The sequence below is a fragment of the Adiantum capillus-veneris genome, chromosome 10 (assembly GCF_014529385.1).
Source record: "Adiantum capillus-veneris isolate H3 chromosome 10, ASM1452938v2, whole genome shotgun sequence".
Classification (NCBI taxonomy): Eukaryota; Viridiplantae; Streptophyta; class Polypodiopsida; order Polypodiales; family Pteridaceae; genus Adiantum; species Adiantum capillus-veneris.
This window is the reverse complement of record NC_140940.1, coordinates 37748852-37760236: the sequence shown is the minus strand read 5'-3', so window position 1 is coordinate 37760236 and position 11385 is coordinate 37748852. Positions and strand designations below refer to the sequence as shown.

The following is an 11385-nucleotide window of genomic DNA, read 5'->3' as shown; positions in this document are numbered from 1 at the left end:
CTATATTCTACTCACAGATATCATGCATGAGCTCAATATATGGGAGGACTACTGCCTAGCGGCAATTGCAAATTTTTTTGAGGCAGACATGGGGTTTGTGGATGATGATGCAGTGGACCAATATCTTATTGCTGACACAGCTGTCCGTGACTCACAGCTCACTTTAGGGTCGCAAGATTGAAGAAACGTTCAATGAGGTGAAGTCCGGAGAGGCCGATTTTCCAACAGATGAGCAGTTTGAATTGACAACAAAACAACTCGGCTTGGAAAACATGGGTAGACACGTGGCACTTGAAGATCATGTAATGAATAGTCAGTCTATTCACTTATGGGGGAGGTCGATGCTGGAAATGGACGAGAATCAGATGGTAAATTTTGTCGAACATTCATATAGTATTAGAGATGGCCGAGTGATAAAATATCATGAACAATTTTTTTTGCTGCCAGGTGCTAGTGTATGACGATAGTTTCCTTAGAAGAGGGCGAGGCTCACGCCAAGGGCTTGTCACTGGAGTCCAAGGCAAGGATGCAGCGTTGTCTCACTACATCGGGCATTTCAACCACAAAAAGGTTTGTAGAAACAATTCAAGTACTTGACAATTGTACTCATCTCACTTACAGCTAATAAATTGATTGCAATTATTATGTAGATCATAATATACCACAAGGAATATTCCGATGACAATGCAAAGTTCCCTCTGTTTGCAATGAAAGCTATTACAAGATTGTGTGGTGGGCACCCCCTCCCACTAAACGCAGAAAGAGTAATTCTGATTGAAAAACAGTTTGCTCTACGTGTATTTGGCATTGGGTATGGGTGCCAGGCACTCAGAGCCCCATATTTCATGTCCTACACAGCTCAGGCTCTGGCTACAGGGGTTGAAGACCCAGAAGGCTTAGATCCATACAATAAGCGGCTGTTTCTGAGGGAAAGAAGACGCATGATGCTCGTAAGGATGCTGCCATCAATCGAGGAACGAGCTCGTCTACAGAGCTTGCACATCGAAGAGGTACAAAGTGAGGAGGAATGAGGTGCATCGAAGAGGATAAAAACGACGGGCTTAGGTCCATCTTCTCCCGCTCCTGACTCGTGACCGGCGCCACCTCCCATGGCGCTCGGCCGCATTTGATGCTCCCCAAGTCATCTGTTTCTTCTCTTTGCGGATGTGTTGTAAAGACCGTGTAATTTCTGAACTCTTAAGAAGTTCCTTCTGCCTTGCTCTATGAATTAGTCATCTATAAGTCCATTGGTGTAACTCTAATAGGCTATTGGACTTTTCTTTTCCTCCCCCATGCCGAGTGTGCTTAAAATAACCTGTTCTTGCCATGTAGTGGGTTTTTTCCATGCCTTGTGTGGACCATATTGATAGTGAACCGTATGTCTTAGCAAAATATGGACCATGGTTGAACAGTATGTGCTGTATTGAAATAAAACAAAATGGTCAGTTGAGTACAATTTAAAATTTTGTTTTGTATACGTAGAATGCCAAACTACCATGTAATGTGTGATATGTTGCCCACCCCACCCTGTAAGGTAAGCCTTTTTCCAATCCAGCAAGGCTACTTGAAATGATGTGAGCTTACTTTGGTCCCAAGAATGTTACTCAAGGTAGTGGAAAATTTTATCTAGTGATTTCCACACGTTCGCTTTGTGATTCTGGATTGCCCCACCACCAGCATTGTCTTTAACCCCTTTATGTAACTGTTTCCATTTGTTGAACATGATTCTCCTTTCTTCTCTATCTGAATCTTTGAGGCTAAACCCAAGAAACCTTCTTGCATTCACTCCGCCTATCGATGCTTTCCTTGGTACCTTGTACCGACTTTGAGACATCTTAGGGTCCTCTTTGATTTTGACATTGCCTCCATGCAAACCAATGTCTGAGAGCACTCCCTCTAATGCTTTGATCACTCTTTTCGACTCACTCTTTGGCTTTAATGTCCATGCAAAACATATGTACAAATGAACCACCTTTTCAATTATTCGACAGAGTGCATGAAGTGTACAGACGTGAACTCTCCTCAGAGGAATATCAAGAACTGGTTTAAAAGTTTTATCTTGAAGATGTCTGTTGGGAGCTCTACTCCATTGCACACTCTCAAGTGATTGTGCATCAGCAATGCAATATAATCATGGATTTGCCACAGCTGCTCCATGTGTTATGTTGTACATACACTTAAGAGTCTTTAAGTCACCTGCCATGTGCCATTCCACTGTGTAGTCGCCAAATCCTTCCACTGAAAGAACGGCTCCGTTTTTTTGTTCACTGATGATAGAAGGAATTTGGGTTTGACTAAAAACCCAATCGAGGATTTCAAAATTTTCCTTATCAACCTGCAGTGAAAAATGAAAACAAAAAATCAACAACCAAATAATCAATATTTTTGTTATCAGAGATTGACCGAAGTATACCTGAAATGATCCTAGAGATAGAATGTTGTTTTCTGATTGCACACTGAAGTATCGTGGATCCTCTTTCGTTATTGATGGATCTAGAGCTCTGTTCATGAGGGTAATGGTGACTCTCTCCAACTTCTTGTTCTTCAGTACCTCGCACTCGTCGAGCTTCAAAACAAACTTGAGAACCCCACCGCACTCGTCTCGACTGATGTCAAAGACGTGAACTACATACCTTTGCAATGCTTGAAGATCAACAAAGAGGTTGTTGTGCTCGTTAAACTGTACCTCTCTGCCGCCCTTGCCTAAGAACGTTGCTTCAATATGGAATGGTGACCCCAGTTTCTCAAACACCTCATCGTTTACGTGCCGGCAAGCAGTCTTTACATGTGATGGCTTTGGCAGCAATGATCCTCTCTGCAGTTTATTTTGAGATTTTTTAGCTAATGCTTTGAAGAGTGCCCTGGATCCCATCTGCGAGATGCCACTCTCATCAAGTATTGCTTGCACTTCCATTGGTTCCAACTGATTCTCATTCATGAAGGAAGTAAGTAGCCTCCCTTTCAACTTACAATTTTTTTTCTGAGTTATCATCTCTTCAACTACTTCTTTTGGAACTAGATGGCTGTAATGCACTCTGGCATTGAAGCCTGCACCGTTCGAGTTTGGATGTAGTAAAGACCTGCCAAAAAAGCACAATGCGTTATGATCATGTATAGGAAAGTAAGTGTATCCACTTCTTAATGAAGCACATTGAAGAAACAAACTTCGAGTTACCTTAAAGCTCGTATTTGTTTTTTTAGGCCACCACTACCAACCTTCATGTTCTCAAGGTTGCACAGATCTCTTTTTCTTTTCCGACTACCAAGCACGGTGTCTTTCTCTCGCAAACTTGTGATCTTCTTCTCAAGGCCTTGGATTGTCTCTTTGTTTGATGAAATCTTTTGAGAGCATGCTTTATTAAGTTTCTTCAGTTGCATGTTCTCCATTGCCAAGAAGTTTCTTTGCCTTTCCGCATTCAATCCTCTCATTTCCAAATGTTCGGTGTATCCCAATAGCCCATCCTTGCCATCGCCTGTGAAATGTAAGAGGTTAGTGATATTAGCAAAGGGAGGTGGTGCATTTTTCATAGGATCCTTTGGATAAATAGACCCATCGGTCCACAAATCCAAATGATGTTCCTTGTTTGTCCTTCTAAGTTTCTTCTCCCGTTGAGATAAGAAAGACTCCCTCCTACGTTTCTGCAACGATGCGTACTCTTGCAATATATCAACATGAAGATAATGTGTGTTCTTTCTTTGGGTAAGTGTTAAAGATGAAGGGGCTGAGGATTGTAAGTTCAAATTAGTGTTTTCATCAGGAAAAGATGCGTTCTCCATTCCTAGAGTTGATAGAGAAGAAGACGGAGAAATATCTCAGGTTTTGGGAGGGAAAGCCATATTCTCAAGTTTAGAGTTGATAGAGTTCGTGTGGCTTATGTTTCTGGAGGGAACGCTTGTAAGTTGGCATTTCAAATCATTAGTCATACGGTTAGTTGGATTCCTGACAAGAGAACGAAGGATAAGAATGATAAAGACGGTGGCTACCTACCAAAGAATGTCATTTTGGCTTTTTGTTGCGCAGAAAAGTATCACATAAAATGCACAAGTTAACATTTTCATTTTCTCTCTCTAAGCCGACGTGGCACTTCTTACAGGGCCCAAAAGTGAGTCCAACTTTCTCCTAATGTGTAGTCCGCAAACCAGGAGGATATACCTTATTCTAATGCTCAAGACTGATTGGTTCTCCCGCTTGACAAACAGTGGGGCTTGCAATGGCCAAAAGAAAAATGGATGACGGTTGCAAATGACATCTGGAGTCCACAATGGCCTTTTTTTAATGAAGATATTCTTGTAGAAGGCACTATGGAGGGCTCTATCGATAGGCATGAAGATTTTGGCTAGAGTATTGGCTGAAATAGGTGTTGGGGGTGTAAAAAGGCAAATGAGGACCTCTCTCACTTGTTCAAGGGATGCTCGGCAATTAGTGGCATGGTAGGGAAGCTACGCAAATAAGTTCAAAGGACCTAGAAGATAGGGTTCTATCAAAACTATCTGTTTGCAGAGGGATGGTGATGAAATGTCAAACACTACTAATTTGCGCACAAAATGTTAGATTTAGCTACCTTTAGCATGTTTGGAAGGCTGGAAACCATTGGGTGTTCAAAAATGATTGTAATAGCTAGCTTCACCGAGATCGTCCAAGACATAAAGGATATGATTTGTGCCCTTCGAAAAAGGAAAAGCTTGGACGAGTGGAATTGGGCTATTCTTTCCGTCTTGAAGGATAAGTGATTATAGGGGCTAGGCTAGCACTTTGTGGTATTTGAAATGGTCGAGAGACACCTCAAGGCTTGGTACGAGATTGAGGCTACTTTGTACACTTCCTCTTAATTTCAATAGATACACCCACTCACAATTGTGAGCTTGGTCTAAAAATAAACGTAATTTTTGGATTCAAACAAAGTAAACAGCTAGTTAATTTGAGGTCATATTTTCACTCCTAAATAAAATATGAAATCTAAGTGTGGAAACATAGCTACAAAACTATGTAATTATTTCTCCAATCAAACTTTGCATGTAGAAGGTATGGAATATGAAAATCATAGAAATTCAAACACCCCCCCCCCCCCCCCCAACACAGAAAATTATATCTTATACTTTGTTTTGCACCTCAGAGTGAGACTCCCTTAGCCTATGGCGGAGTGGTCACCTTCAATGGAAAAAAAAAAGAGGAGTTATTGAGAAGGAATTACAATCCATATTAATATTGGAATGGCTTTAATGGAATTTGATATGTGCTTTTGCAAGTCTTTTTTCACATCTCCACACACAAAGCTCATATTACGGAGAGAGAGAGAGAGAGAGAGAGAGAGAGAGAGAGAGAGAAATGCTTATCTTCAAAAAAAATAAAGCACTCTACAATAGTCCACTACATCAGTCCCATGCATTATTGTTTCTATTTTGCAACATAGCTGATATCAAGCTCCTCCAATATCGCCAAGTCTTTCAAGAAACCATGCATGGCTACCCATCCAAGGGTGTTTTCCTACATTGCCATTGGTGAGAAGCCTGCAGGGATGCATCATGATGGAGCCTTACATTGATAATACTACTCCCAAAACAACCAAAAATTGGAGAGACAGGAACACAATTCTAGCAAGCCTCTACAGCAGCCTTGATATGGTCTCCATTGCCAATTATGCCATGCCGATCCTGCAATATGTGCTCGCAAGAGAATCACAAAGGAGTTTTCAAAACGCAAATCTACAAAATGGGCTCACTGTACGTGCAGTATGGGTTTGGGAGAGAATCACAGAGTCTTAGCTTCCTTTAGTATGGATTTGAGAGAGAATCACAGAGGCTTGGATACCTCGATAGTATTGATGTACGTGCACCTCTGCAATTCAAGGGTAGACAGGGTAGTGCCCATAGTTGAAGGCCAAAAAATGTGTAGCTACTAGATTGACTTCAGTGTGGAGTGTGTGATTCCTGAGGAGAGGATGTGGCAGCCGTGTTGCACCCACATTGTCACCATGATGTCCAAAGGGATGGGAAGTGTTAGTAGAGATAGAGGAGGGGAAAGTTCGGGGGGTTGTTCGGGGGCTGTAGGTGTTTGCAGCCATGTGGAGGAGAAATGTTAATAGAGACAGGGGAGGGAAGTCTCAAGGGTATCTTTATGCACATAGATGTAATCTCAATATTGAAGCTAGAAAGAGATAAAGGGGTACTAGGAGCTCCACCCAGTGTGGTAGTTCATGCAAAGTGTCTGCTCTTGATGGCTTCTTTGACCGTTACACCTATAGGTGGGGCAGAGTGTGTGCTCGATGGCTGTTGCACAATGGTTCTATTTTCTGCCCTTTTGATCACCCCTCCTACAAAATCTCTCTCTCTCTCTCTCTCTCTCTCTCTCTAGATCTCTAGATCTCTCTTTTTCGTGGTGAGAGAGAGAAAGACAGACCAAGAGAAAGAAAGTTTTTTCAATGCTTCTCTCTCTCTCTCTCTCTCTCTCTCTCTCTCTCTCTCTCTCTCTCTCTCTCTCTCACCACCAAAGCGAGAGAGTCTCCCTCTATTTCTCTCTTTTTGGTGGTGTGTGAGAGAGAAAGAGAGCATAGGTTCATGCGTGTAGCAGTAAAGGGAAGGTGTGAGGAAAAGATCACACAAATGCAAGATGATACCACCGTTGGTGATATGGTGTCTCTTTGTGAAAATGATTATATGGGTGAGGTAATTCCTGTCTCCACATAATTGATGGTGGTTGGCCGCTTTCTTGTTCTAAAAGCATGTTATTGTAGATGGAAAATATGGCAGAAAGCAAGCTAATATGGCCATAACATGATAATATCCCTCAAGATGCCTCCATATTCTACATCAAAAAGATAATCTTTGCCACTAGGTTCTTTGTCCTCCAGAAACTTGAGTGCCTAGCCATCACAACACATGGACAAAAGACCTTTCGGAACTCACATGCATGTGGTGCGATCGACATAGCCAAGGCATTCGCACATGTTTTTCTACTCCAAAACACCTTCACACAAGCACCAATATTGATGGGTTACTGATGGCGCTCAGATGGTTGGGATTTCAATTGCTGCAAACTACAGCTCTCAAATGGAGCTTTGTCATACATTGTGGAGCATGCCTTCTACCCAGGTTAATATGTCCACCATGTTCCATGCAGCAATGTGGACTCAAAGAGTCTAGTGTTGCTTGGATTCACTACAGCTCAAGGTTTCAGCAGCGCTTGCACCCGTTGCTCAAGGGCAGTTGAGCATGTACTATCGTTGACTCCGGGCAAGTTTGTTGGAACTCATCCACAATGGATCAATAGATTTGCAGCCACGTGGATGCGACCCGCCTACCAGCGGGTCTCGCTCGCTCTTATCATGACACACATGGTATTCATAAGGTGTAAAAAAAATAATTTTAAGTTGTGCTTGTATGATCATAATAAGTTGCTTTCATGGTTCACACACACACACGCACGCGCGCGCGCACTGACAGACATGGTTTTCATTCCAAATAGGAGCCAACATTTCCATTACAAAAAATTAGAGGCTTCTTGATAAAAGAGTAATCATCAAAAACATGATGGATAAAACATAAAGGATGGATATCCATTGTAGAAGGCATCATTTAGGTTTAAAGTGGAGCTTGCGATAGACACGGGTTCGCACCCGTAACACCCAAGCCCCAATGTATCGCACACTTTGTCCAAGCCACCTAGGAGTATCATCGACAACATACATTCTCACTTTCCAATTCTCTGCTTCAAATCCAAAGGAAAGTAGTGCATTTATGGGCCGTTGATACCCTATCTCTCTAAGAGAGACATGACCCCGTCTTGCTGCCTCGTCCAACTCTAATGCAACACGATAGTATCCTATGAGTCCTAAATAGCACGTGGACTCATATAGACCCACCAAGAGATGGGCTGGATAATAGTGTTTTCTACAAAGAAGAAAGAGTATGTTAAGAAAAATCCAAACCTATTGCAAGACATAACAAATATTGATTCAAAAGCCATACCTTATGACATCAAAGTCTTCTAAGATATGGACAACATCTATTGCAAGTATAGGTCCCCTCCAAAAAAGTGGATCTATGCTTTATACAACATGGTTAGTATGCTTTACTCATTCAAACATTGAAAACATGTGAAACTCAATTTTTTTTGTAAAGTTTCAACAAATTACCTCGAATATATTCAGATACCCTATCCATTGTGTATTTGACTGTAGATCGGCTGGCCATCTATAAACAATAACAAAAAGTAGGATTAATATAAATCTTCACTTAACAAAAAGTTAATACAAAGAGGAATGCATGGATGAAAGATAATATGATACTTAAACATTTCTGACCTCTAGCACTTCTTTGTAGACAATGTTTGGGCTGCAAGCCATTGGATTTGCATTTGAATTTGCTATCGATGTTTGACTACTATCTATTAAAATCTTTATGGCAGTAGAAGAACGCACGCGGGACATTGCTACATAGAGCTGACCATGAGTAAAAACAGGTGTAGCAAGGTATAAACCCACGAATCCAAGTGTTTGTCCTTGTGCCTTGTTGATGGTCATTCCGAATGCAAGTCTCACAGGAAATTGTATGCGCTTCATTTCAAAAGGTAATCCTTGAGAACCTTCTATGATAAAGTCGATCCTTGGTATGAACACATTGTCTCCAACATGAGAACATGTGATTACTTTCGCCTCAATGACCCTGTGATAAAAATGCTTGCATATATATCTTGTCCCATTGCATAAACCACGCTTTGGATCCAGGTTGCAAAGGAGCATGACTGGAGCATTCTCTTTTAGGTGCAAACAGTGTGGTGGGAAGCCACCACCAAGATCCAATGAGTTTAAAAACTCTATCGGATATAATCCACCATCACAATCTGATGTACAAAGAGAATCTGCACTCAAGTATTTTTTGTCAAGTCCTCTCATTTTACACATAGCCAAGTCATTGATTATAGCAACATCCTTATTGCGTGGTTCAAGAATACCTCTGTCCCTAAAGAAGCTTGCATGTCTTTGGACATTTTGTAAGTCACCATATATACTATGAATTAGGCCTTGAACATTGTTATCTTCGAGTATCATACTACTTGGAAATGCTACAGTATCAAGTAAATCCCCATGATATACATTCCAATTGCCAATGTCTAGTACCCATTTTGCAAAGTCTCTCTCAACCAAGTCATTGGAACAATGAAGTACACGCATATTCTCAATTAGCTTCAGAGTCTTCACACGTTTCCATACATAAGATCGGCACAAGGAGGCATCCACAATATCTGCTCGACTTCCTTTGGGCACAACTGGTAAAATGTGTCTAAAATCACCCCCAAGGAGAAACACCTTTCCTGAGGATGCACATGCCAAAGCCACATTCTGTTGACCATGTACACGACAAAGTAGTGCATTATAGAGATAAGTCTTCCCAGTCCCACGGGGTCCATCCAAGAAAAAAACTGTCCCATTTGATGAGTCAACTGCTTGCATGATTTCATTATAAGCAGCTCTTTGTCCACAATTCAAAGATGCTTCCATACGAATGGCTAAATTCATTTGCTCATTTGCATTGAACATCCTCTCTTCTGCTATCAAACCACTCCCACATCCAGATAATACAGAACGGTCTACTTCGGGCATCCCAGAGTAGTCACAAAGTCGTTTTCCATATGATTGAAGCAAAGACTCCAAGTTACATAATGCTTGATTCCTAGCTATCTCATGGCATACACCCTCATCACTTGTACATTCATGCATAGCATAAACATAATCCTCAGAAAGCTCCATGGAGAATCGGTGCCACAATGTACCTAGACATAATGGCTCACAAAATACCAAGATCACAACAAATAGTTGTCGTAATTGCAAGCCGGTACTTGTACATGATGCCTCTTGCAAACACATAAACCATTCATCATTATTTTGTAGCAAACCCCTGGCACTGCAAGCTTCCTTGAAAGTGGAATAGGTTTGTCCATTGAAAGTGCGAAGCTCCTCAAATGATTTACAACCCTTGCATATGGTAAGCAACATACGCAAATAATAAACATCGCCAGCATTGGGAACAACATTGTACATTCTCCCGATAGTATCACCTCTTTGCCTATGTGACCACACTTTATTAGTGGGGTTCCAAACCCATTTGGAGGTAAAATCTATATATAATAAATCATTTGCTTCTCAATATTGTTGATTCACCACAAACCACTCGGTAAGTGTTGTATTCCTACTATCATCATTATTCACCAGATTGGATATGTCAGTAGAGTCTCCAAAAGAAACCATATTCTGTTGCGGGAGATTCACTTGCAAACGCAATATATCAGGCTTTTCCTCATGCAATGAGAATCCAAATATTCTCCAAATTTCCTCCGATGCGGATACATAACGTGCATCTAAATAACTCTTGATTTCATCAAGAGCACCTTCTCCATCTTGGAGCACAACTGTTGCCCTATCATGTCCTTTGTACACATATTTATAGAGATACTTCACTGCCGATATGGTCGAGCATATCTCTACATTGATGTGAGCTTTATACCTTAGAGACAAAAATGGATTATAGGGAACAATTCATCTATTATCAAGTCTCTGTTGCTTTTGAACCACATATTGGCCATCATCTCGCCGCATATACCTTGGATATCCATCACCATCAACAGAAGTAGATTCACAAAACTCGCATGGGTATTTGAATCTACATCTTCGATCTACCATGCATGGAGCATTTGGATCCAATGCACCACACGGACCATGAACATTGCAACGACTCACAACATCATATAAATCAGGAAATAAATTTTTATCTGGAAGCTCATCACAAACCATTCTATCATAATGCCACATCTCCGTCGGCTTATATTCGGATGCAAGAATTAGTAAGATATGAGCATGGGGAAGACCTCTCTTCTGAAATTCTATCACACAAACATGTCCAACAACCTTTCCAAAGATAGCCCTTTTAAGAAGCAAGTCCATCAAATCTTTGAATTTATGATAAAAGACACGCGTCATCAAGTCAGGACGATCAGAAGCAGTCTGCCCTGACAATAACGCATCTTCTATTTCCTTCCACCTTGGGTTGCATGTGAAAGTTATGAATAGATCAGGCTTTCCTCTCTTACGTACAATTGCCATGGAATCTTGATAGAGTTGATGCATGTATGGAGGTCCCCCCACAAAAGATGAAGGCAATACAATTCTTCTTCCAACATTAACACCCATGACCCCTTGCGCACTATCATTGGAAGCAACCATGTCTGCAAGGCCTTGATACACTTCTGCACGAATTGATCTCTGATTGTTTCTAAACCATAATAACCTTGACTCCTCCATAGTACTGTAGGCATCAACAATGTACTGCTGCAACAATCGTCCTCCACGTAAAAGGCAGTCTGTGGTGTCACTCCTAATCTGTAACCTAAAA

At 41.3% G+C, this 11385-nt stretch overlaps 2 protein-coding genes across 2 annotated transcripts; both read right to left on the bottom strand.

Annotated features, from left to right (window-relative positions):
* Nucleotides 1-7568: 7568 nt before the first annotated feature.
* Nucleotides 7569-10037, bottom strand: LOC147448704 (uncharacterized). Its single transcript, XM_086521442.1, has 4 exons — nt 8301-10037; nt 8133-8190; nt 7966-8038; nt 7569-7887 (listed from the first exon to the last, which is right to left on the bottom strand). Exons 1-4 carry the CDS (start codon nt 10035-10037, stop codon nt 7569-7571), a joined length of 2187 nt encoding a protein of 728 aa, XP_086377568.1.
* Nucleotides 10038-10139: 102 nt separating this feature from the next.
* LOC147448703 (uncharacterized) lies at nt 10140-11294 on the bottom strand. The gene is made up of 2 exons (XM_086521441.1): nt 10597-11294; nt 10140-10500 (listed from the first exon to the last, which is right to left on the bottom strand). Exons 1-2 carry the CDS (start codon nt 11292-11294, stop codon nt 10140-10142), a joined length of 1059 nt encoding a protein of 352 aa, XP_086377567.1.
* Nucleotides 11295-11385: the final 91 nt, after the last annotated feature.

Coding starts and splice junctions, on each gene's coding strand:
- LOC147448703 (XM_086521441.1), bottom strand. CDS start 11,294: ATGGAGGAGTCAAGGTTATTATGGTTTAGAAACAATCAGAGATCAATT. Junction 10,501..10,596: donor GATGGTGATGGATATCCAAG/GTATATGCGGCG, acceptor TTTGTCTCTAAG/GTATAAAGCTCACATCAATG.
- LOC147448704 (XM_086521442.1), bottom strand. CDS start 10,037: ATGTACAATGTTGTTCCCAATGCTGGCGATGTTTATTATTTGCGTATG. Junction 8,191..8,300: donor TCTACAAAGAAGTGCTAGAG/GTCAGAAATGTT, acceptor TATTGTTTATAG/ATGGCCAGCCGATCTACAGT. Junction 7,888..7,965: donor GAAGACTTTGATGTCATAAG/GTATGGCTTTTG, acceptor TCTTCTTTGTAG/AAAACACTATTATCCAGCCC.